At 44.2% G+C, this 27374-nt stretch overlaps 1 protein-coding gene across 1 annotated transcript in view; it reads left to right on the top strand.

Annotated features, from left to right (window-relative positions):
* Nucleotides 1-27374, top strand: part of DLG2 (discs large MAGUK scaffold protein 2) — an 834734-nt gene that overhangs the window by 2816 nt on the left and 804544 nt on the right. The window contains exon 2 of the mRNA XM_033146043.1: nucleotides 13469-13600. Coding sequence (XP_033001934.1) covers nucleotides 13469-13600 — 132 coding nt within the window. The remainder of the gene's footprint in view (nucleotides 1-13468; nucleotides 13601-27374) is intronic.

Raw genomic sequence — 27374 nt, 5'->3', positions numbered from 1 at the left:
TGCACACTCTTTTTGCATCCATAAGCACCTTAAAAACCTTGTGATGTTAACCAGCTCCTTGATTTTGGGAACATTTCTTCAGAGTTTTCTCACACAGAATAAACCCCCCCCCCCCCCGCCCGCTGAAGTTATCTGCACATATTCCCAGAAAAACTGGTTGCCCTCTCACATGAGGGCTTTGCTCTCTTGTTGCATTAGTTCCAACATAGCAGTTTTTTAAACCATGTAGATGGCAATTGTCTTTTCTATTTTAGTTCAAGCATAACCTAATCTGGCCAAGAAAGCCAAGTGATTTGCAACATTAAAGAACAGGCTTTCTACATTAAACAAACATATTTCCCAGTAATGTATTATTTCATGTTACAGAAATATAGCTGAGATGTCTGAAGTCATAAGGACCCCAAACTTGTTTCAGATTAATTTAAAATTGTCTTAAATATACAACTTGCAGAATAGCATGGCAATCCCGTTTATAATGAATAATATTTATCCTAATCAGCTGAGGAAAGCCAAGAAGCATAAGCAGAAGCCTCCAACCGAGACAGTGCGAGATTTTGGTGCCTGAGCAGAAAATCTAATTGGTGATACAATTAAAGTATTGGATCCTTCCTCCAAACAAGGAAAGTTTCTTCTCTCAGAGGAAGGGAGCTTGGATCCAATCCATAGAAAGCTAAATAATTGAATTGCTGCCCTTTAATTTTGACTCACAATTTATCTCTGCTTGCCTAATGGTAGGGCTAGCTCATAGCAACCAGAGAAGATTTTCACAAAAGTTGTTACCAGGAATGTCCAGAATCATCCTTCCTCACAGTGTATCTGAACAGGCAAGCAGCTGTAAAGGTAATATTTTGCATGGACGTTAAGATGACCAGACAGTGTCTGAAACATTCAGGAGCTGACTGCTCTGTTAACAGAACATGGCTTAGAAGTGTATAAACTGGTAGCATTCACTGCGGGTCCTGTAACTCATATATTAACTTAGTAGTGAGGTTATGTACATTTACAATAGTCAAACATTGTTAATAAACTACTAGTAAAGGGAAAGGGACCCCGACCGTTAGGTCCAGTCGCGGACGACTCTGGGGTTGCGGTGCTCATCTTGCTTTACTAGCCGAGGGAGCCGGCGTACAGCTTCCAGGTCATGTGGCCAGCATGACTAAGCTGCTTCTGCTGAACCAGTTTACCTTCCCACTGGAACGATACCTATTTATCTACTTGCACTTTGATGTGCTTTCGAACCGCTAGGTTGGCAGGAGCAGGGACCGAGCAACAGGAGCTCACCCCGCCACGGGGATTCGAACCGGTGACCACCTGATCGGCAAGCCCTAGACTTTGTGGTTTAACCCACAGTGCCACCTGCGTCCCTTTGACTACTGGTAGCAGTAGTCAAATATCCTTTAATGGTCATGGCTTGTGTTAGGGACAAAATTTGCAGTGGCACACTGCTAAAAGTCACATTGCACTCAGTGAAACTTGCTTCTGAGGATTTCCACTGAAAGTTTCTTAAATTTAGCTCAAGAAATATTGGCAGGATTGATATAGCATCTATGAAGTAACGTGAATTAGGGTTATCAATGGACTTGTAACTGAATGGAAAACTAAGGATGTGTAAGGTAACAAAGAGGAGAAACTGGAAACCAGGGTGGGGTGGGGGAAGTCTAGAAGGGATGAATAAGTAATTAATTTGTATGTTAATTTATTGAAAAATGAAAATAAAATATGAAAAAACCTACTTTTTTTAAAAAAATGTACAGGTTGTGGATGGGTGGATTATAAAACCCCCTTTGGCACAGAATCACAGCAAGGGAGCTGTGGGAATGGTCAGCATTTTCTTTTGTAAATAGAATTTGCAGGCGACCCCATGAAAAACTTCTTGGCATCTCAGTCATTGAAAAATAAAATAAAAATTATATGAATAATACTTTAAATGGGGAAAAAGTTGGCGGGGGGAGAATGATGGTGAGCGCATTGGTCATTGTACAGAACGGCAAATTCAGATCTAGTTTTCAAGATGGCTTCTATTTACTGGTCCTGATGGACCTGCAGTCTCACTTGTTATATAAGGAAGCTTATTGTGTTCAAACGTGGTTCTCCACTTGGAGTCTTTAAGTAGTAAATTCCCGGAAAAGCTTCACTGCTTGTCTGTATAGACAGGACCAGTTTACACAAACATATTGTGCTTATTGTGGGAGGTGCATTAAACTGGATCTAGGAAACCCAGCCAGATGGGTGGGATATAAATTATTATTATTATTATTATTATTATTATTATTATTATTATTGGAACAAGTTCTGTAATTTGTCATCTACCCCCTGCTAAACACAAGCAAAACAAGGATGGAGGGTTATGGATCATTAGGAAAGGGAGTGAAAATAAAACCGGCAGAATTGTAATTCTATAACCATACAAATCTGTGATGTGATAGCACTTTGAATATTGCGCATGGTTCTGGTTGCTGTGCCTCAAACAGGATATTGAGATCAGGGGTTTTGCTTTTGTTTCTTTTATGGAGAGATGGGGCGCGGGGGGGGGGGGCTAGAGCAGGTGTCAGGAACCTTTGCCCATCCAACTGTTGCTGAACTACAGTTCCCATCAGCCCCAGACAGCATGGCTTATGGTGATGCATGATGGGAGTTGTAGTTCAACAACACCTGCAAAACCGAATGTTCCCCACACCTGGGCTAGAGCAATTCCCCCATGAGGAAAGGTGACAATATTTGGTGTGTTTTTTTTAGTAGTTTATAAAAGGCGAGTAAGGAGGGACGTTACAGAGGTATATAAGACTATGCATAGTGCAGAGCAAATAGATTGAACTTCTCTCTCTCTCTCACTTATAATGTTAAAATTGGGGGTCATCCAATGAAGCTGGGTGAAGATTCAGGACGGACAAAAGAAATTACTTCTTCATACAGTGCATGAAAACAAGACACTGGATTTGATGGGCTTTTGGGGCTGATCCAGGAGGGGCTCTTCTTTTGGAAATGTGTGATGGGGAGAATGCGTTTGCTTGATACTGCAATGCTCAAGAAAATTATTGTTTTAATGCCGGTAGAGGAGTAAAGTTTATGTCTTACATTCATGGGGTGAACTATTATTTAACATATACAGCTTGGTGCTTGTTGATAACTTTGTTTTATGGGTAAACAAATGTTGCCCATACTTTTCAGTCCCCCATTCCCACTTAGCTCTTATGACGCAGATATTTACAAGGCTGCCAGATGGGAAACATCAGGTGGTCTAAAACTGTTTCGAAAGACAATACATTTTGGCTTCCTAATATGTTATTTCTCTCTTCTAATATACCCTCCCGCCCCCAATAATAATCCCTTCCCTGCTAATGGCTTTTAGGTGGCTCTTTGCAGACTTAACAAGGCCGTGGGGTCTGTATCAGAAGTCCCATGTTATTGACAAGGCTTTAATTTTCTGCTGCATCACGTGGCATTCTTAGCCTATGGCATACCATTGCTTGCATACTGTTGACATATAGCTCACGTTTGGATCATGGTTGTAAACAATAGCACCAAAATCTAGGGCTTATTCTGTTTGTTCTGCGGGATAATCGGATGACTGAAAAACACTTAACTACAGGGATGCTCTTTGTGATTGTGCCGACAAAGAGTGGTCTCGCTTAGACATGGTGAGCTAGTTCGAATACAAAGCAGCACAGCTCATTTTGCTAAGAATTTGCAAAGCAGATGCAGTGGAAGAAATAAGCCATTGTGGAAGGCTGTGCCACACATTTACAGCTCCATCTATTGCAGGCATCTATTTAAGTGGGACTTATTCCCAGATCTGCGTGAATAACACAGGAGCTTCAGAATTGGTTTAGTATAGTCTTTAGTTTAATATAGTTCTGCGGGTGGGGGCTGGGAAATCCAAACGGAGAAACTGCAACAAAATGTTGCAGTGTGCCATGTCCTTTATTCAGGCTTCTAGCTAGCCCATTCCTTTTCCAGAACACCCCATTCCACCTCACCCGTTTCAATTCTTTTTCTTCCGATTGCCAACATTTCACGGCCACTGAGCACGCTCAGTCCTCATTTGAATGTTTTTGAGTTCCTCTTGTAGGGTTTTTGTAAATATTTTTAGCAAATCTTCGGGTTTCCTTTTGGCTACATGAGGACCATAACTCGGAGAATGAGTTTACAATTAATATATCAGATTCTAAGGACCCCCCCCCCCCCAACTGCAGCTCCCAGATTCATCTCTAGCATTCCAGCTCCCAGCTTAGAGAGAAGAACTAGCTTCTAGAGACCCAGGGTAGGAGCTGAACCATCTAGAATGGCAAATCTAGCAACTCTAGGGTTGCCATATTCTGAAGAGCAAAACTATGAGAACTATGAGAATTCTCATTTTAAATACCCTTACTATATGTAGGCTGTAGAAGCTGTGATATATTGCTGAGGCGGGCAGGAGAAGAGAAGAGGAAAGCCAAGTCTTCAACCACCAGTTATGTCTATGTCTCATCCAGAAAATACAGCCAGACACATTTTGGCAAATTTAAAATATGCTAGTACAAAGTTGGTGTCACTTTGCAATATTTTGTTATGCTCTTCAGGAACTCACAAGTAGGAATGGATTAATTTGTATACAGTGAAGCTCCTGCAACCAGTTGGAAGCCGCACCTCAGTTGTCAAATATTTTGGAAGCCAAACGGACTTCCGTAATGGATTATGTTCGACAACCGAGGTTTGACTGTATATTGGATTGTCTCAGTTTCTTATTTTCCCAATCTTAACTACAGTTCTCCTTACACATATTTCTGCATGCCATTTTGCCTAGCGTATGCTGGCTTTGCAAAGCAATTTCCAGCAATAAAATAACACACTTTGCATGTTATTTTCAGTAGCGTGTGCATTTCAATACACATTTTATCCGTGTAAACACATTTTTGAACCCCTTAAATGGCTGGAGAACTTGAATCGCATTGCAAATTTTGAAGGGTGACTTTTTTCCAATTTGCAGATTGTTTTGGAAACTTCTAATTAGGTACGATCCCTTGAATTCAGCCTGCCCATGAGGGTGCTGAATGTTGACGTTGCACAGACCCCAAGGTCCACCCCTGACAGGAGTACATTGCTTGGGAAAAAGCCACAAAGAGGCTGGTCTGGTTCATAGCTAACTCTCCGCAATTTGCTTAGGGGAAGTATATCCTGTCATGCAAGGTCTGTGGCTCAGTCACTGAACTTTGCATGCAAAAGCCCCCAGGTTCAATCCCCAGCATCTGTAGGCAGGACTGGGAGAAACCAGTGATCTGACTCTTACTACAATGCAATTCCCAATAGGTACTGGACAGGGGTCAAAAACCAGACTTCCTGTTGAGCACCTTCATACATCAAATACAGTATTATACCGATTTACAAGCTGTGCACAATGGCGGACTTTGGACTCTCAACTTCCAGTGGCGCTGTGCGCGCCTCTTTGTGCTCCATTCTACAGAATTATCACACTACCCTAAGGCCACCCGAGTAATTGCATATTCATGTCATGGAACTGCAGAGGGAAAACCTGAAATTACGTAAACTGTGACACAATAATAAACTCATATTTATAATGCATTTGCACACACTCACACCGCCCCCAGCTTAAGCTGGATTGCTGCAGCTTAGCCACTCCAAAGCTAGGCAGCATTTCTACCTTGTTAGCTAGAATTTAAAATAATGTGACTAAAACGATCCAATTGCTGGTGTGTGTTCTAAGGCTACAGTTTGTGCCACTTTAGCTGGTTAATATTTTGCCTCCCATGTTGGCATAGGCTCGCCACCTTTCAGCACCCCCTCCTCCTGTGCGTTTTGACAGCACCTGAGTCTCTGAAATGTAGTAGATGAACAACTTTCCTACCAAAATAGAAAATTCTTTCCAGTAGCACCTTAGAGACCAGCTGAGTTTGTTCTTGGTATGATTACTAATCACCAAACTTAGAACCATGGAGAAACCTGGTCTGAACAAAGACATTGGATTCTTATCTCATTATACTTAACAAAGCTATCTTTAGCCATCTCACCCCTTGCCTTTCCTTGCAAGACTAATTGCAGCCGTTAAGAGTCGTCAACAGGTTTTCCACACCTATCAGCTGATCACCCATTCCCACCACCCTCTGAGTAATACCCCTCCCCACTCCCTCACTATATTTAAGGATCTGGTGACTTCTGTTTCAGTGTATCTGAAGAAGTGTGCATGCACACGAAAGCTCATACCAAGAACAAACTCAGCTGGTCTCTAAGGTGCTACTGGAAAGAATTTTCTATTTTGTTTCGACTATGGCAGACCAGCACGGCTACCCACCTGTAACTGGAACTTTCCTACCAAGGAGACCAAGTGGAAGGCAAAGTTTTGCCTGTTTCAACACCTTCTTGATATACTGTTATTAAAAGGCATAGGAGCCGTGCAAGTTTAAAAAGGAAAGTTGGCAACCCAAATTTTACTCCATGAAGTATGTGGGATGGGGACCCTCTTTCCAAGGGCGGAGGAAGGGGGGGTGCGGTGGGTGCAGGCCACCCTGGGTGTCACCACCGAGGGGGTGATTCAGGGCAGGATTTAGGTTGGATGAGGCCCTAAGCTACACTGAAGGTAATGGGGCCCTTTATATGTCTAGCTGTCCTTTGTCAACAACAAATTGTTGCTGTTTTTTGTCTTGAATATGGTAATTTATGGACCTAATAGGTATCTAAAGCCATTTCCACATAACAAAATATGTATTTTATCATTATTATTGCTGTCATTTTATGGATCAATGGTCTCGTTAGATAGTAAAATTCATGTTAAATTGCTGTTTTAGGGTTTGTTTTTAAAAGTCTGGAATGGATTTATCTGTTTTGTATTACTTTCTATGGGAAAGCACGCCTTGGTTTTGGAACGTTTTGGTTTTGGAATAGACTTCCTGAGCCTACACAACACAAAACACTGTTGCTGTATGTAGGTTTTATTTTATATGTTTTTTATCTTATATTTTGAAAATGTACATCCAGTTTTTTCCCTTTAAATGTTTTTGGTGGCCCCCAAGATAGTGGGGCCCTAAGCTATAGCTTGCTTAGCTTATACATAAATCCAGCACTGGGGGTGACAGAATGCCAGGTGGCACTCACCGTGGGTCCTGCAGCTTGCCCGAGCCACACTTCTCGGCCAGTGTGGTGCAGTGGTTAAGAGCGGCAGACTTGTAATCTTGTGAACCGGGTTCGCGTCCCCGCTCCTCCACATGCAGCTGCTGGGTAACCTTGGTCACACTTCTTTGAAGTCTCTCAGCCCCACTTACCTCACAGAGTGTTTGTTGTGGGGGAGGAAGGGAAAGGAGAATGTTAGCCGCTTTGAGACTCCTTTGGGTAGTGATAAAGCGGGATATCAAATCCAAACTCTTCTTCTTCTTCTTCTTCTTCTTCTTCTTCTTCTTCTTCTTCTTCTTCTTCTTCTCTCCTGGGAGAGACGTGGTGGCTTGGGTCCACGCAGGGTCCACGCTGCCCAAACGGTCTACCCACTGCCTCCTCCCCAGCTGTAGGATGGCTGAGTGGGAGGAGGCAGGCAGACTCCGGAGGCCCCGCAGTGCACCCTGCCTCTATGGGCAGCTCACCCCACCCCTATGGGCGGCTTGCCCCATCCCTGGGCACGCTGCCCCAGGCGCCCGAGCAGCTTCCTCCGCCGCTTCCTCTTTCCCACTCCTCAAGCTGCTATTAGTCCATGGTGTGGGTGTCCCCCTCACCCACGCCAGGACTAATAAGATGTAGGGAAGATTCAGCAAACAGTGTGGAGGAAAAATAATTATACCATATTGACCCATTCCCCCACATCCGCAAACTGACTTGAACGCAACCTGAGTGGAGCCTATATTTGGGCGCAGTTTATACTTGGTTGAATACAGTACGTCTTATGTGGAGTCAGGCCGTTTGTCCATTTTAGCTCAGTATTATCTAGGCTGACAGGCAGTGGCTCTCGAAGGTCTCTGGCATAATCTGTTGCTGGCTATTAACTGGAGATGGCCGGGATTGAACCTGGGATCTTGTCCGTGCAGAACATGTGTTGCATCACTGATCTATAGCTAGGGCTGAGAGAATATGCCCATTTCAGTTTCTCCCGGTTTCTCCTTTTTCCAATCTTAAGTTCAGTTCCCCACATTTTCACATCAATTTGCCATTATTATTATTATTATTATTATTATTATTATTATTATTATTTGTTGTTGTTGTTGTTATTATTATTATTTGCCATTATTATTACTACTACTACTATTAGTCCTCATGAAAACTTGTCAGCATTTTAGTGCAACTTCCTCTTAATATACACATACCTCCATGCATTTTCCCCCTAATATACAGTTTTCAAAAGCAGTTTCATTTCCGCACGTCTCCCCAGACACCCTGCCAATGTACCCCATTCCATGTACCCCATTCTATATTCATTTTTGTGGTTATGGTTTTTTAGAATTGTTAGTTGCTTGGTAGCCAAAGGTCTCCAACTGACAAATAACACTCTTAAAAAGACAAAAACAAACCAAACATAACAACAACAAATTTATTATTTCTACCTCGTTCCATCTGGCTGGGTTTCCCCAGATTAAAACAGAATAAAAACAGCCCCCACAGCAGCCGCAGGAAGCTTGGGCGGTACCAAACTCTGGCAGCTACGTACAAATTACTTGGTTGGAGAACGGCACTGCGAAATTTGGGAGAAGTGCAAATTGCAAAGGATGACTGTGTTTTGGTTTGCAATTAGTGAGAATTGGGCAGGTTTGCCTTTAAATGCGAACTGAATGGAATTCCCCCCACCCACTAGTATTGACACTTCTTCAGAATAACCCCCCCTCCATATCCCCATGGTCCCCAAACACCATTCATCTGACTGAATTCAAATCTCTCACGCCCATCCTTGAAAGTAAAATTCATGAGGTTTTCTCACAGATGTCTTGTAGTTTGGTCATGAGACACTGGAAACAATTGTGTATTTGAAGGCTGGAGAGTAGTTTGCTTCGATTGCTTTTTTTAAAATAAATAAATAAAAATAAAACAATTACCAGTGGGTATATCTTGGGAACAAGTAGATGCTTTGTAGGGGGAACTGTAGGAGGAATTTACAATGGGAGATGTGGTGGGTTTTAGCACTTGAGAAATGTACATTTGTGGTAATTTCTAAACTGTGGGCTGGGACACCCTAGACTGCAAGTATGCTGTGGGGCCCACAAACAAACCAGAACTTTAGGTTTTGCACATTTAAACTGGGTTAACACCCTTCGTCCTGGAGCAACGAATCCACTTAAGAAAACAGCCGTGGACGTCTTGTGCTTTGGAAAAGGAACGGGGGGAAATACATGAGAAGTAGGATTGCTAACAGAAAGAAATGTAGAGAACCCTGGTAAGCAAAGTGGGGTGAATGCAGGGCTGAATTTAGGTTTGATGAGGCCCTAAGCTACTGAAGGTAATGGGGCCCTTTATATGTCCAGCTGTCCTTTGTCAACAACAAATTGTCACTTTTTTGTGTTGAATATATGCTACAGTATATGGTAATTTATGGACCTAATAGGTATCTAAAGCCATTTGCACATGCAGAATGTGGGCACCCTATATATAGAAATGAGCAAACCAGTGATATTTTAGGGAGCAGGCTAGCAGGCGGGGCCCATTACTTACATCATAGGAACCTACACAACACAAAACAGTGTTGCTGTATGTAGGTTTTATTTGTTTTTTATCTTATTTTTTGGAAATGTACACCCAGTTTTTTCCCTTTAATTTTTTTGGGGGCCCCGAAGAGAGTGGGGCCCTAAGCTATAGCTTGTTTAGCTTATATGTAAATCCGGCACTGAGGGTGACAACTGTCTTGCAAACAAACCAGGATGTATGATCAGTGAAGCTTGGAGGTAATCCAACCTCCATCTAAGATTTGTGCAAGCTAATCAGGATGAATGCTCAATCCATAAATCATCTGGAGGGACCCAATAGAGCACAGATTTCTGCATGCACAGTGAAAATTTTCCACCTCTCCTCCACTGGTGCACCCCCTGAATCTGTTCTGGGGGTTCCTATAACGGATTCGGGGGCATGGAGTGTGCAGAACGAGGAGGGGGGGGAATTCCATTGTGCAAGTGGAAATCCTTGCATTCTTGGAACTTTTTAGTAGAATACTGCCCCTCACTCTGCGGCCCTCAGCACCTGCTGCCTGAGTCAGCTGATTCTCTCTGTCTAATGATAGAGCCGACCCTGGTTACAATTGGACTCTGGTTACAAGGGAAGCATCTCTTGGGCATCTTTAGGCTGTTTCCCTCCTGTTAGTCCAGGGAGTTTCTGGCTTAAACATGAAATGATAGTGTGGTTTTCAAGGCTTGCAGCCAACTGATTGAGTTGCAGAGAACTTTTAAGCAGGCGGAATGGGAACGATGCTCATTTGAACCAAGAATAAGAGTGCAAAATTAATTACAAATGCAAATATGTTTGAGTCCTAAGAGCAGCTGCCTTTGTAGCTAGCTGTGCACTATAAATATCCAAGGCAGAGCTAATCATCTATTCTCACCCAGTGAAGGGAAAGAATCCCCAAAAGCTGCTACAATCACATTTGGGTCTTACATAAGCAGGGTTGCCAACTGACCAGAAAAAAGCAGCTCTGCCTGCTCCTGTGCTTATTACAGAAGCTCCATTGGCAGAACCCACCTAATGGATCTTTTCATGGCATGTGCCCAAATATAAGGAATATTCAGAGGAGTGTGTTGGAATCATTTAAAAACCCAACAGTTGCCTGTTAATTGCTGCTGATTAAACTACTATCAACTGGACTCAAAAATTAGCAACCCTATACACAAATACAACATTTACTTTGATCCGTAGCTTCTTTAATCCTACGGTATTTAGTCAACAAATTAACCTTGGTTATGCATTGCAGAGATAGTTTTGGGATATTTATTTGTGTGTGTTCTTATCATTTGACAATATTTAATCTGTAAGTATTTGTGGGAAAGGAGCTACATTTTTTTGTTTTGTTTTCCATTTTACATCAATAGTCAAGGTTTTGTGGGGTGACAACAGAGTTGCAAGAACTTAGTCAACAAGCTAAAAGAGGGAAATGAGGTCTTCAGTTCAAATATAAAAGCTAAATTGTTTATCGGGAGCCGAATAGTGAATAAGATCATGGGTTTGGATTCTGGGTCCAATTTCAAGCATCACCTCCAGATGGCAACCCCCCCCCCAACCCCCAACATTCCAAGGATGCAGAAGTAGGAGGAGGGATTGAGAACAGAAGAATATAGTCTTCCATTGTTTACAGAAGAAAACTGTTACTGAAATACGTGATGCTATTGTGTTTTGGGGGTTGAGGTATTATGGTGTTGGCTTGGAGTTCCCAAGCAGTGTTGATTATAACACAACATTTTAGGACTGGTGACCTAAAGGACACCTATAGTGGGACAAAAAGCTATTATCTTGATTCAGACCGCAGATGATAGAATTGAACTGCTTCATGAATTGTGAGCCATCAGTTTCACAGTAGAGTCTCCTTTGAAGGGTTATCAAGCAGCCAACACTGGTCAGTAAAGTAATGTATCAGGTAACCAGGATTGTTTGTTACCTGTCCTTGATAAACCTCCATTTTGCATCTATTTTTGCCCCTTTGGGGATGCTTTGTTAAAATGTCCTTGGTGTGAGTTGCTAGAGCTGCCATCCTCCAGGGTTCAGCATTCACCCCCGCATGTTTAGAATTGCAGAATCATAGAATTCTCGAGTTGGAAGGGACAACCCCCTGCAATGCAGGAATCCTTCGCCCAACATGGGGCTCGAACCCACGACCTGAGATTAAGAGTCTTGTGCTCTTCTGACTGAGCTATCCACATGCAGAGCCCAATATAAACCACTGTATTGGAATTTGTAAATATAAATGTATAGGGAGAACTGCCCTTAGCTATACATTACAGGAGATGCCCAGTTGCCACTGGCCCACATCTTTCCCACACGGTCCCCCCTGGAAATGTCTCATAAAAGTGATTTGTCATGTGATGTCATCATGGTCAGCATCCCTCCTCTCCAGTTCATTGATCACTGCATGTAGGAGGTGGGGAAACAAATAACTTCCTTTTACCAGGGACGGGAGCCATGCATCCCCTGTAATAAATATCTAGGTAGGCCCTTAGATGGTTTGCAAACCAAAGAATTATCCAAAGCATAGCTAATGCAAGTCATGCTTCTTAGCTGTGCCTTGATATCTCCCAACACCACTTCATTTCCTATTTATCCAAGGCCTGGGCTCTTAAAATAATCATACATTCATGGCAGACTTTGGAGCACTGATTCATTTTTGAAGTGGTTTCTAGCACTGAACCAGTTGCATGCCTCTCAAGTGTGTTATTTTGCGCTGAAATCCCAGCATAGAGGAGTCAGTGGGAAATTCTGAGAACCAGCTGACGCCAAATCACTAGGAAGAAACCGGAAAAGGAGACCTAAGGCGTTTTGCACAGTGAATTTTTGTTCTCGCTGCATTTCAAGTCGAACTTGCCCATCACTGTACACATACCCATGGGGTGATGTGTGTTGAAGTCAACCGGCGTATGTCCGTACCAGTGGGTGGAGTCTGGGGGGGTGATGTCCTCACCTGACGGAAGTGCCTGATTGGTTTCCCACCCTGACCCAGTGGCTTAGGGAGCCGTTTTGCCGCCCGGAGCGGCAAATGCGGGGGCACCCCCCTCTGGGGGCAGGGCGCTGCTCCCTAGTGTGTGCGCCCTGACATCATGATGCATGCGCAGCATCCAGGGTGCAGTGCGCATGTGCGGACATGCGCACTCCACCCAAGATGCTGGGCGCAAGCGGCCGGCACCCCTTCCGTGCGGCAGTGGCAACTTTTTAGGCTGCTCGCACGCTGCGGCCTTAAAAGTTGCTGCCGCCGCACGGAAGGAGTGCCGGGCGGCGGCTTGGGAGTGGGGTGGTGGTGGTGCCGAGTGTCACCCTCCCCCCAGGCTAGCACCCGGGGCGGTCCGCCCCCATAGGCCCCCCTCGGTACGCCACTGCCCCAACCTTTGGAAATTGTGATAGAAAGGAAGGCTTCACATACCTGGGATTCAGCGTGCTTCAAGTAAGAAAACTGTGCTCAAGCTGGCTTGAAGTTGGCTGGAGGGAAGCCGCATCAAAATGCAGTAGTTTACCAGAAATTGCAGGATAGGTCTGGATCCTGTGTAATCTCATGTGTACATGGATGCCATACTTAGGGCAAGATCTTCAGAAGCCGCTGCAGGGAAGAGATGAGGTATGACCACTTTTGGGACGGGGAGGAATTTGAATTCCAAAGGTGTCACAGCAAACTTCATTGTGCTGTACTTTGATTCTGATGGTTCTCATAGTGGTTTTATCGTATGATTGCTTCATTTAATGTGTGGTGCTACTATTCCCTCTCATCAGCCAATCAATAATCTGTTCCTCCTCCTCCTCCTCCTCCTCCTCCGCTGTTTTGTTACTCTCAGCGTTTTCAACTACATTTATAACCTTGGGTATTTTTTATTTATTGTAGACACGGATCGAGCTTTAGCACTTCTGGAAGATTATTGCAAGAAGCTGAAAAAGCCAGAAGAGCAGCCACTGAAAAAGGCCATTAAAAAGGTGATGGGCATCTTTAAAAGCAGCTTATTCCAGGCATTGCTAGGTACGTAAATCCGGCTAATGCTTATTTTTCTTCATGGTTGTTATGATTCATGCAATTGGGTACGGAAGATGTATGGCTCTTAGATGGTTCTCATAGATTGGCTTTGTTAATGGGGTCATGTGAACAACTAGCCTGATATGGGGATGTTCCATGTGGAGTCCGGTTTATTAACTATGGTTGCTCTAGGTGGTAATCACTATAAAGCCACCTTCTCCCCTGTAGATCAGTTCAGGACTTAAGATAACAGAGGTGGCACTTCTGGTGGTTTCACTACTCTCAGAGGTTTGGGGTGGGCAACGGCAGCTTGTGAGAGAGCCTTCTCAGTGATGGTTCCAAAAATGTGGAGCTTCCTCTCTGCAGAGGAGGGGGCACCATAACTTTCCAGCTTCTGTTGTTTGCTTAAGATATACTTGCCCTCCTTGCTTTGCCCTCCTGAAAATTGAAAAATGTGTTTTGGTGCCTCTCTTGCCGGAAAACATGACCTACCTATTTTTGATTCTAGCGTTACAGGTGTTTGCTTGTTTGTTTAACTGTCCTATCTGCTGTTATATGCTGTCATTTGCTTCTCATGAAGGGCGGGTTAGAAATACAATAAAAATAAAAGGTGATGTGGAACTTTTCTCTCTTTTTCTCTCAATTTCCTGATGTAAATGACCCCGCCAAGCTGTTGTCTGCTCTATTCTGGGTACCTATAAGCTTCCCTGATGGGGCAAATAGAAACTTTGGGGAAATGCTTTACGTTGGGAAAATGATTCAGTTTTGGCATTGGGGGCACAGTTGCCACTTGTCAAAATTTAGGTGTGGAGGATTCGATAATGGATCTCCAAAGTTGCCTTGTTATGTCTGCACAAAACAGGAGGTTGAAGGTATGCTTTGCTGTGACTCTGGGAGGCAGAGAGATCGTTCTGTCGAATATGCCCGCCCTTGGAGATAGTAAGTGTCTGATGGTTTTGATAGGGACAGTTTGCTCTGAAAGTGTTCAGAGAGTTGAGCGCTGTGATTTAAGAAAAAGAAGAAGAAGAAATTGTAGCGACCACCATCACCTCCTCCTGCTCTCCTTCCATAAGACCAAATAACTGACCATGAGAAATGTGGAGATGGAAGTAGCAGGTACTTGTTGAGACCTTCTGGAGTGTCTGTTCCAACCAAAATCCCTGGTGGGAATCTGGTGCTCTGGTGGAGTGTTTGTGTGATTCTGGGTCTGTTCCCGGTCACTGATTGGTGCTTCCATAGACTTGGCAGAGTGCCTTTTCCTATCACCCTCTCCACTTCCTCCTTCCTCACGACATATCTGTTGGCATCAGGGAAGGAGAATGGGTAGGAAGTGGTGAAAGGCCCTTGGAGAGGGTCTGACAGAAGCAAGGTGGACATAGTCTTTTCTGATCCTCCTTGGAAGAATTCAAGCAGGTATCACCTTGTGGTTGAAATTCAGGTCTAGTCTTGGAGACAGAAGGTGACAGCCATCTCTCTTGTTTGTCTGTATGTGCAGGGCATAAATTTCCATGTCAATCAGTGCATGTTTTGTCCTTGAGGGAATGCTGCTAATATATTTCCCCCCAAAAATGCTTGCTTTCAAAACTGCTACAATAGCGGTGTTGTTGTTTCCTGTGATTTCGGGTTTTTCTTGGTGTGGCTAAGATGTTTTATAAGTGAGAAAAAGGAGAACTGCTTGAACCAAAGCTTTCCTTCTATTGTGTTGTTCATCACTCGTTGCGATAAACTTGAAAGAATTTTCCCAGCCTGTTGATTTAATATGTTTTTTTATATCTATAAAAAAAATCAAAAATGCATTTATTCTCTCCATCCACCCACTTGAGATGACCTTTCTTCCCTCCTGCGGTGCTTTTAAAATTTTATTACGGAGATTTTGGAATGGTGAAACATGCATAATCTCTCATTACAAAATTGTTTTGCTCTTTGAATGCCTTGGATTGGCTGATATTCAGTAAGTGACTGTCCAACCGTATTCCAAGGTTGTAAGAGGATGCCGTTGCATAATAAAACCTGATTATTATATAATCGTTACATATAATAATCACACTTCTGACATCTGTTTGGAACCACTTTCGATAGGCTGCCTCGTAATGTGTTTCTGCATTAAAATCCACACTAATGTCACATGGTCCCTGTGCTTTGGTCTTCAGTCTTATACCTTTTTTAAAAAAAATCTATTGTGCGTTCGTCGATTTCTGTCCTTATCCTGAAAAGTTGCTTATAACTCTGAATATTCACAGTGCTTGCGGCCGGTTGCAAATGTTAAAATCGAACAAAGCAGAACCAAACAAGAAGCCAAAACCTCACCAGTAAAACACACACCACAGCAGCAACAGCGGCAGCAAACAAGATAACTCAAATTTTAAACTCTCTGCTCTCCAAAAGCTATTATTTTTAAAGGAAAACGTTTCACTTAAGCAAAGCCAAAGCAAACGTTAAGAGAGTTGGGAATGAGGAAGATGCAGAATTGCCTTGAGGCGGCGGTTTGGAAGGTGATTAACAAATCCAAGTTAATAATAATGAATAATGCACCAACTAGACCTGAAGGTTTTAACTGGGATGGGTGTGACCAGTGTGCATGCTTACTCTGCATCCAAGTGCTACAGCTTCCGAGGTCCTTCCGGCTTTCTCTTCTTGGGCTCTTTATCTTTAAATCAGACTCTGAAGAGCAGAAAGCCATTCAAATGAAGGAGCCTTCAAAGAGAGGGCTGAGGACAAATGGTCCCTTAATTCATCTCCCATTGTGGCTTCCCAACAATTGATACAAAGAGGCATACTGCCCCAGAACATATAAGAAGAACACTGCTGGGTGAGGCCAATGACCCACATAGTCCAGAATTCCGTCATCTTAGTGTCTGACCAGATATCTATGGGAAGCTCATAAGCAGGACTTGAGGGCAACAGTGCTCTCCTCACTTGCAATTCTATAATAATAATAATAATAATAATAATAATAATAATAATAATAATAATTTATTTATTTATTTGTTCCCCAGCCACTCTGGGTGGTTTCCATCAAATATTAAAATACATTTAAAATATCACAGTTTAAAAACTTCCCTAAACAGGGCTGCCTTCAGGTATTTTCTGAATGTCAGGTAGTTGTTTATTCCCTTGACTTCTGATGGGAGGGCGTTCCACAGGGCGGGCGCCACTACCGAGAAGGCCCTCTGCCTGGTTCCCTGTAGTTTTGCTTCTTGCAGTGAGGGAACCGACAGAAGGCCCTCGGCGCTGGATCTCAGTGTCCGGGCTGAATGATGGGTGTGGAGACGCTCCTTCAGGTATACAGGACCGAGGCCGTTTAGGGCTTTAAAGGTCAGCACCAACACTTTGAATTGTGCTCCGAAGCGTACTGGGAGCCAATGTAGATCTCTCAGGACCGGTGTTATGTGGTCCCGGCGGCCACTCCCAGTCACCAGTCTAGCTGCCGTGTTCTGGATTAATTGCAGTTTCCGGGTCACCTTCAAAGGTAGCCCCACATAGAGCGCATTGCAGTAGTCCAAGCGGGAGATAACCAGAGCATGTACCACTCTGGCGAGACAGTCTGCGGGCAGGTAGGGTCTCAGCCTGTGTACCAGATGGAGCTGGTAGACAGCCACCCTGGACACAGAATTAACCTGTGCCTCCATGGACAGCTGTGAGTCCAAAATGACTCTCAGGCTGCACACCTGGTCCTTCAGGGGCACAGTTACCTCATTCAGTAGCCCAGGGGTCTGAACACTCATCCCTCAACACTACTTTCTGAACACGGCCCAGGAGGAAGGAGCGGAACCACTGTATAACAGTGCCCCCAGCTCCCAACCCCTCTAGCCGTTCATCATCATCATCATCATCATCATCATCATCCCCCACTCATCTGACTGGGTTTCCCCACTGGGCATACCACTTCTACCACCATGGAGGTAGAACATAGCCATCATGGTTAGTAGTGACTGGTAGCCTTATTCTCTCAATTTCTCATTTTACCCACCTTAAATTCGGTTCTCCACATTTCTGCAGTGATTTGCAATTTCTTAAAAAATCCTCATGAAAATTTGCCATAACTTTAGTGCAATTTTCTCCTTATAGACACATTTCATGCAAACAATGTCCCCCGAGATATTTTTCCTCCGTATGTTATTTGCACTAATACGGTCATTTCTAATGCACCCTTTCCCCCAATGCATGCATGTCTGTGCACATTGATGGAGATGTCCATCACAAAAAATTGAGGAGTGTGAATTTTGTAGGGTGATTGGGTTTCAGTTCGCCTATTGGTTTGAGAAATGCGAATTAAGGAGTTTCTCATTAAAATGCAAATGAAATTGAATTTGTCTCCCATGCCTAATGGTGGGGCTGGCTCTAGTTCCAGAAAATGTGCAGGCGTGCTGTGTGGTGACCCCAGAACTGTGACTAGGATTTTTGGAGGTGCAGCTTTTAATTATGGGGACAGGAAACCCCATAAATACTGGGGCCTGGATTTCCTTTCCCTTTGCATTCAGCCCCTGAACCTTAGTAGAGATGCTTCTAAGCAGCATAATCTTTTAAGACGTATCATGTTTCCCTAGCAGAGGAATCAGGGCTCATTACTAGGTTGCTGTAAGAGTAATAAATATGAATGAGGCCTTGATTATAGAAACAGATGAATAATTGAAACGGAGAACTGAGAGGCTGGCAGTGCTGTGGCTAGAGGGTAGTTTATCAGAGGATGCTCTATTATATATAACAAGTGCCATCTTGGCAATCTCAATCCACTCAGCGATGCTGCACCAAAACAGGCATCCTACACTAGCTGGCTGTGGTCTTCACACCCATCGAAGAAATGAGGCATACAGGTATATTCTAGTTTTTTTTAAAAAAATAATACCCCTCCCATCTGGCTGTGTTTCCACAACCACTCTGGGCAGCTCCCAACAGAATATTAGAAACATGATAAAATATCAAACATTGAAAACTTCCCAAAACAGGGTTGCCTTCAGATGTCTTCTAAAAGTCAGATAATTGTTGGTATCTGATGGGAGGGCATTCCACAGGGACTACCGAGAAGGCCCCCTGCCTGGTTCCCTGTAACTTCACTTCTCGCAGTGAGGGAACTGCCAGAAGGCCCTCGGAGCTGGACCTCGGTGCGTCCGGGTTAAACGATGGGGGTGGAGACGCTCCTTCAGGTATACTGGGCTGAGGCTGTTTAGGGCTTTAAAGGTCAGCACCAACACTTTGAATTGTGCTTGGAAACATACTGGGAGTGTCAGGGACTGGCTGGATGGCAAAGAGTGGTGGGAGACACCAGCCCAAGATCCTCCCCCCAGGGAGGACACAGAGGAGGAAGCAGGAGGTTTGAGTGAACACGGAGGCTCAGAATAAGAAAGCCGTTCAAGGGACAGGGCTGGGCGCCGGGGGATTCAATACGAGTGCAGACTCTGACTGAGAGGAGCCAGATGCTGCTTCGGTTTCTCAGAAGCTGGACAATCCCTCTGCAACTACTTCTTCTATTCTGCTGACACCCACTTCACAAAGAGTCTTGCACATTGCTGAGCCATGGGTCAGACAGGTCCATAGGTGGGTCCCTCCCCCTTGCAGCAGTTTATGACAGCTTGGGACAAGTCTAGGAGGAGAGGGCTAGAGAGGGACCAGATTAGCCTAGAATGAACTCAGTTGTGTTTTTACTTTTGCACATCACATCTCAAGTCCTCTTTCCTGACCTGTGGACGAACCTGCCTTCCTGATAGCCTCTTGATAGGCAGCTATTCCCAGGTCCGCACTCTACAGAGCAGTTGCCACAACAGGGGACCACTTTAAGTACCTTCCACCAGTTTATGCACCTTCCCCCAACTGGCTGCCTGCACGCAGCCAGAGGCTATGCCTGCGTGGAAGCATCCTTTGCTCATCCCTTTTCAGTCCCTTCCTGGTTCTGGGAGAAAGTGGTGCAGAAGAGGGCGGGGAAGCACTTCGCCCTTCCAACCCAACCTCTGCTCCACCCTCCAGCTCTGAAGCTTCCCTTCCTCAGACTCTTGCCTTCTGGCTGGTACAGGTCCCCCCAAATCACTGATCCTGTCTGCTGAGTCAGACTCCAGCCCCGCTTCCCCTGCTGCACACTCATCAGTGTCTTGCCCGTCCCTGACATTGGCATGGCTTGGAGAGGGTGCCGGGGTCCAGATAGAGTTCCTTATGCCTTGGCTTCCTGCTCCTGCATTAAAAGAGCAATGGTGGAAGGGGTGGGTGGGGGATCCGAATGGGAAGAAAAAAATGATGCAGGTAGCGTGCCAAGAATTGCATGTCTACTTTTCCCCACTGTTGGGGAAAAAAACCCCAACATATTGCATGCAGAAAGCTAGTGTATCAAGGAGAAGCATTCTGTTTCTCTGCAGCCACATCTCTCAATGTCAGATACACCACATAACATTTCTCTCACCCACAGGAAGGCAGACTCTCCTGCATTGGAGGTTTTTAAGCAGAGGTTGGATCGTCATCTCTCAGGGATGCTTTGGTTGAGATGCCTGCATTGCAGGGGGTTGGACTAGATGACCCTCAGGATCCCTTCCGGTTCTATAATTCTATGATTCTATTATATTTCCCCACCTTCTCTTGGCCCAAGTGCATTTCTCCCTCTCTCTCGCAGGCCACACATTTTGTTGTTGTTGTTGTTGTTGTTCAGTCGTTTAGTCGTGTCCGACTCTTTGTGACCCCATGGACCAGAGCACGCCAGGCACGCCTATCCTTCACTGCCTCTCACAGTTTGGCCAAACTCATGCCAGTCGCTTCGAGAACACCTCCCCCTTCTCTCACGCACCAGACATGCCTCCCTCCCTGCCTCTCTTTTTAAAATTATTTTATTTATGATTTTCAATTTTATACATTTCAATAATTTTACAATCATCTTAACATTTCAAAACTTGACTTCCTTCCCCCTCTTTCTGCGTTTCCTTGAATTTATTTTTAATATTTTCTGCATATCCAAATTATCTTAATTTGCTCATTCATTCATCTAAATATATACTATTATAAAACTGCCGGTTATTACAATAATCCTGCCAGTGTTCTTATCTGATTACAGTTTATTTGTAAATATTCAATGAACCATTTCCATTCATTTTTTAAAAAGTTTGTTATCTTGATTTCCTATTTTTCTGGTAAGTTTTGACATTTCTGCATATTCCACAAGTTTTTGTATCCATTCTTCCTTTGCTGGGACTTCTTCTTTCCATTTTTGGGCAGGTAACATACTTGCTGCTGTAGTTGCATACATGAATAGGTTTATATACAATTTAGGTAGTTCTGTCCCTATAATTCTCCAAAGAAAAGCTTCTGGTTTTTTTTTGTTGTTTTGTTTTTTTACAAAAGTTACTTTAAACATCTTTTTCAATTCATTATATATCATTTCCCAGTAAGCTTTAACCTTACTACAAGACCACCACATATGATAAAAGAACCTTCTTTCTCTTTACATTTCCAACATTTGTTTGATTTGGATTTATACAGTTTTGCCAATACCCTCCCTGCCTCTCTTATCAAGTGCATCCCTCTCGTTCACAACAAACACACACCAAGCGTACTTGAGCAACTGCCTCCGCCACACGCATTCAGAAAACCCCTTCCTTGGGCAAAGGAAGTGAGCGAATGGGGTGATTTCTGACACCCCTTCCTCCTTGCACCCAGGCATTGCAAAAAAGAGCCCCGTCATGGGTTAGTGAAGACAATACTGAGCAAGATGGACCAATGGTCTGAGTAGGTATAAGGCAACTTCCTGTGTTCCTATTATTACCCCCCTATATTGCAGGTGGGGTGGGGGAACCTGAGGCTGAGACAGTGACTTCCCAAGTGAGTTTCTGGCTGAGCTTAGATTCAGACGGGGGACTTCTACTAAGCCACTATGCAACACCAGCTAACTAGATGAATAAGCAGGCACAATATTTGTAGATCCTCCTCCTCCTCCTCGGCCACCTTTTTTTGCTGTGTACATTTATCATTAAGAAAAGTGCATGGTTTTCCAGCTTAGGGAGCTCTGCTGGGGAACGAGGAGATTTATATGCAGATGTGTGTGTGAGCGCACAGGGTGCATTTGTGTGGAATCATCTCTATAAAACATCATTTTGTTTTGAGCGGGAATTAATGCTCCGCAAATAGCTGTAATCATCTTACGTAGCATTAGGTAAAATCTAATCTCTATAGGGTTTTTTTTTAATTTTATTTCTAAAACGCAGATAAACCCTGCCTCTAAAGGACGACACATTTCCTGGATCCTTTCAAAACACACACGCCAGCTTCATTCTCGAGCTTGTGTAACCTCCCTTTGCGTTTTTCAAAACTGGGGCATTTGCAGCGTTACTGTGAACTGAAAATTTGCACTTTCAGCTTTTCTTGGTACATGATCTTCCCAGCAGCGGCATGAACAAGAGAAAAGCCACCGTATCTTGTTTGCGTACGTGCTTTTGGAAGAGAAGACTGACATAAAGAGGCACTGTGGCACTTTTTGAGGCTGGCAATGTAGCTTACGTACACCAAGTTCATTTTATTCATTTGGGGGCTCTACACTCCAGTTCCCATAAACTCCAGCCAGCATGGTCAGTTCTGGTGCCTTGTACACCTCCTTCCAGCAATTCCTGCAGGCAAGTTGATGCCAAACTGCTTTCCTTTGGACCACATCAGCCAGGCTGGGGGGGGGGGGGCTTGTTGTCTGGGCAGCCCAGGACCTCCATACACACTGCCTAGGATTACGCCCTGAGGAGGTCACTTCAATGCTGCTATTGCAGGGGGTTGACTTCACCCCCGGAGGTGCACTCCATTGTCTCTCGAGACAGATGAATGCCAACAACATCGACAACCACCACCCTCCCTCCAGTTGTGTGTCTGGTTTTCAAGGACTCTTTGTTTATTGGCACTTGCTATCACCACTGAAGACGCCTGCTTCTTGGGAGAAAAGCAATGACAAACCTAGACAGCATCTTAAAAAGCAAAGACATCACCTTGCCGACAAAGGTCCGTATAGTTATAGCTATGGTTTTCCCAGTAGTAATGTACGGAAGTGAGAGCTGGACCATAATGAAGGCTGATCGCCAAAGAATGGATGCTTTTGAATTATGGTGCTGGAGGAGACTCTTGAGAGTCCCATGGACTGCAAGAAGATCAAACCTATCCATTCTGAAGGAAATCAGCCCTGAATGCTCACTGGAAGGACAGATCCTGAAGTTGAGGCTCCAGTACTTTGGCCACCTCATGAGAAGAGAAGAATCCCTAGAAAAGACCCTGATGTTGGGAAAGATGGAGGGCACAAGGAGAAGGGGACGGCAGAGGATGAGATGGTTGGACAGTGTTCTCGAAGCTACTAACATGAGTTTGGCCAAACTGCGAGAGGCAGTGAAGGATAGGCGTGCCTGGCGTGCTCTGGTCCATGGGGTCACGAAGAGTCGGACACGACTGAACGACTGAACAACAACAACAACAACAACAACAACAATCACCACTGAAACTGATCAAATACCTTTTTAAAGGCAGTTTTCTTTAAAAAATAAAAAGAACACCTCAGGATTGCATGGCTATCCTACAAGGGCCAAAATGGGATAGGCGCGTACCCTTCAAACTGATGATCTGGATAAGGCTTTATAATCTCAAAGGAGCATCATTTTTATTTTCCAACTTGAGCAGTCATTTAATAGCAGAACTTAACTTTCAAGGGCGGCTTTTTATCTTATGTGAAAAGTCCCAACCGCCATCTTCATTTCATAAGCAAAACTGTCCTAAAAAAAACTTAAGCTTGAAATTTTGCATATCCCCTCCCCTGAAGGCTCCTCTCTTGAGTAGAAAAGCGAAACTCCTGCAAATGATCTCAGGCAGCCAGATCTCTCTCTTCCCCACCCCTTTTCTTTCTGTCAGTTATGCAGCCAAATTATAGCCTACTGAAATCTGTGTTCTTCTTGCTGGTTCCTGAATAGCACCTGAAAAAATGTCAAGGAAGATGTTGTAAAACACCCACTTGAATGTTCTTTGAGATTTAGCCAAAGGCTAGATTGTGATAGAGATGACTTGCAGTTGCTTGAAAAAGTATTTGGAAGGAACAGAGAATTCATCATTTTTTTAAAGCTTGCCCAGGCCGAATTCCCATATACCTTAATTCTCAAAGACCCCAAAGAATCATAAAATTGTAGAGTTGGAAGGGACCTCAAGGACATTAGTCCAACCCCCTGCAATGCTGGAATCTCAGCTAGATCATACGTTACAGATGGCCACCCAACCTCTGCTTAAAAACCTCCACTGAAGGAGAGTCTACCACATCACATGGGAGTCTGTTCCACTGCATGACAAAAGTATCACTACCTTGGCACAATGGTCTTGACACACCTCGCCTCAGCACATCTCTGCCGTTGGACCAGCCTGACTTAATTCCCATTGGCTAAATTCATACATAATGCTCAGTTGTAGGTTGTTTAATAAACCACAAGTTGTCCCCCAGACGATCAAACAAACCCTGAATTGTTTCTCCAAAGTTAGGTTTGTTTCCTAGGAGCTCTTGCCTTATGCCTTATGCCTTTGGTGACTGTCTTGTCCTGGAGGCATCAAACCATGAGTTAAGGAAAGTGCTGGGTTCACATGTAATGCCAGACCGTACTTAAGGCAAAGCATGATTTGTACGCCAGCAACAAACCATGGCTTCAGACTGTGGTTTGTTGGCAGTAAACAAATCACAGTTAAATTGCTGGGCAGGATTCATTCGTAATGCTAAGCCATGGTTTAGGAGACTGAAGTCAGGTGATTGATGAGGGGTGAGTGGGTCCTCCCCACCTGTCAAAGTTTGCTTGTGAGGTGAGGGGACCAAAAAGATTTTCCCACCCTTGACTTATTCTTTCAGCTTCAGCCTTTCTATGTACCACAACCCAACATTACAGGGTTGTTGTAAAATCAGAGACAATGGATGTGAACTACTGTATTCTGAATGCTCCAAAAAGCTCCTGTACAAAAGCTAAATATTTAATGTTAGTGTCATTATTTGGTTAGTTGTGTTCATAGCCCAACTTAATTGTAGGCAGAAGAAGAAGAAGAAGAAGAAGAAGAAGAAGAAGAAGAAGAAGAAGAGTTTGGATTTGATATCCCACTTTATCACTACCCGAAGGATCATAGAATCATAGAATAGAATCATAGAGTTGGAAGAGACCACAAGGGCCATCCAGTCCAACCCCCTGCCAAGCAGGAAACACCATCAAAGCATTCCCGACAGATGGCTGTCAAGCCTCTGCTTAAAGACCTCCAAAGAAGGAGACTCCACCACACTCCTTGGCAGCAAATTCCACTGCCGAACAGCTCTCACTGTCAGGAAGTTCTTCCTAATGTTTAGGTGGAATCTTCTTTCTTGTAGTTTGAATCCATTGCCCCGTGTCCGCTTCTCTGGAGCAGCAGAAAACAACCTTTCACCCTCCTCTATATGACATCCTTTGATATATTTGAACATGGCTATCATATCACCCCTTAACCTTCTCTTCTCCAGGCTAAACATACCCAGCTCCCTAAGCCGTTCCTCATAAGGCATCATTTCCAGGCCCTTGACAGTAATCCAGGTAAGGTCTGGAGTATTCCAGATCAAATGGTCAAAGGCCTGGCATCGTTTCCAGGCCTTTGACCATTTTGGTTGCCCTCTTCTGGACACGTTCCAGCTTGTCAGTATCCTTCTTGAACTGTGGTGCCCAGAACTGGACACAGTATTCCAGGTGAGGTCTGGAGTCTCAAAGCGGCAAACGTTCTCCTTTCCCTTCCTCCCCCACAACAAACGCTCTGTGAGGTGAGTGAGGCTGAGAGACTTCAGAGAAGTGTGACTAGCCCAATGTCACCCAGCAGCTGCATGTGGAGGAGCGGAGATGCGAACCCGGTTCACCAAATGATGAGTCTACCACTCTTAACCACCACGCCACATTGGCTCTCTGAAGTTTTTATAGAGGTCTATGCGTTCACGTGATTTAGGAAAGGGAAAGAGGTATGTTAATGGTGCAATCCCATTTGTGTCTACTCAGAAGTAAGCCCCACTGAGTTCAACAGGATAAGTGTGTATAGGATTGCAGCCCAAAGCACCATAGATTTCAGCTCACTGAAATCAATTGGTGTGCCTATAAAAATTTCTCAATAGGGAATGACGTCTCTAATTAATATCATGTGATAATGAAAAGTGTGGATTTATGGCCTTGATCGCAGCACAAAACTCAGATCAGCCTTTATTTGCTGCTTTTAGCCAAATATAGCCCTTTCTGGCTAGTCATGTGAGAGCGGAAAAGAGAAATCATCAAGTAATATTTTTAGATAATCCTGCCTTAACTTGAAATGTTGCTGATAGCACAATTCAAACCAAGATAATAAAGAAAACCAGAAGGAACGAGGAGGCAGATAATATGTAAGCCTTGGGACACAAAGCTGCTGACACACAAATACACAAACAGCGCTACACAAGTTCTGTTAAGGAGTCCTGATACCCAACTTCAAAGTGGCAGTGTCTGGATTCCAAGGGAGACCCAGCCATGCTTTATACTTAATTCAGTTTTTTATCTGGATGTTATGGCTGTAGTGCAGGGGTTGTCAACCTTTTGGAGCCAGTGGGCATATCTTGACATTTTGAGCGAGTGTCGTCACGGGCCCCAGTCACAAAATGGCTGCCATAGTGTGTGTGTGTGTGGTATGTGGCGTAAAACAAAATGGCACCTTTGAGGGGAGGGATGCCATGACACAAAAGGGTTGCACAGTCTAGGATGGGTCAGCAAACTTTTTCAGCTGTGGGCCGTCCCACCGTCCCTCAGACCTTGTTGGGGGCCGGACTATATTTTGGAAAAAAATATGAACAAATTCCTATGCCCCACAAATAACCCAGAGATGCATTTTAAATAAAAGGACACATTCTACTCATGTAAAAACACGCTGATTCCCGGACTGTCTGCGGGCCAGATTTAGAAGGCGATTGGGCCGCATCCGGTCCCTGGGCCTTAGTTTGGGGACCCCTGGTCTAGGAGAAGAGACAGGAGGACAAAATGGTGTGGGCATGTCTACATCCAGAATGCAGCAGCTGGACTGGTGACTGGGAGCAGCCGCTGAGACCATATAACACCGGTCCTGAAAGACCTACATTGGCTCCCAGTACATTTCTGAGCACAATTCAAAGTGTTGGTGTTGACCTTTAAAGCCCTAAACAGCCTCGGCCCAGTATACCTGAAGGAGTGTCTCTACCCCCATTGTTCTGCCTGGACACTGAGGTCCAGCGCCTTCTCAGTAGTGGCGCCCACCCTGTGGAACGCCCTCCCATCAGATGTCAAAGAGATAAACAACTACCTGACATTTAGAAAATATCTGAAGGCATCCCTGTTTAGGGAAGTTTTTAATGTGTGACATTTTAATGTATTTTAATCTTTGTTGGAAGCTGCCCAGAGTGGCTGGGGAAGCCCAGCTGGATGGGTGGGGTACAAATAAATTATTATTGTTATTGTTATTGTTATTGTTATTGTTAGCCACCATCACGATTTCTGTTCAGAACATAATGTCCATTCCTGGCATTCAGTGAAAAATGGGCATTTTAAGGGTGAGCTTTCCATGTAGGAAAATCTGGGACAGTGCAAACAGGAACTGAGCAGGAAGAGCAAACAGTCTGTCATGCATTGTGGATTTTTGAGGGAGTATTCACAGAGATGTTTTACGCACGCCATAGAAGTATTTGAAGGCACACTGGCACCTCTGCATGCAAAGTTGGCAACCCCTGCTTTTGTAGCTATTAAGCAACATACCCTCCATCGTTCAGCTTTGGTTGAACCTCATCTGGTATAGGGTGAGGGACTGTAGAGAA

The sequence above is a fragment of the Lacerta agilis genome, chromosome 4 (assembly GCF_009819535.1).
Source record: "Lacerta agilis isolate rLacAgi1 chromosome 4, rLacAgi1.pri, whole genome shotgun sequence".
NCBI lineage: Eukaryota > Metazoa > Chordata > Lepidosauria > Squamata > Lacertidae > Lacerta > Lacerta agilis.
The sequence above is the reverse complement of the archived record's forward strand: the minus strand, read 5'-3'. Positions and strand labels throughout refer to the sequence as shown.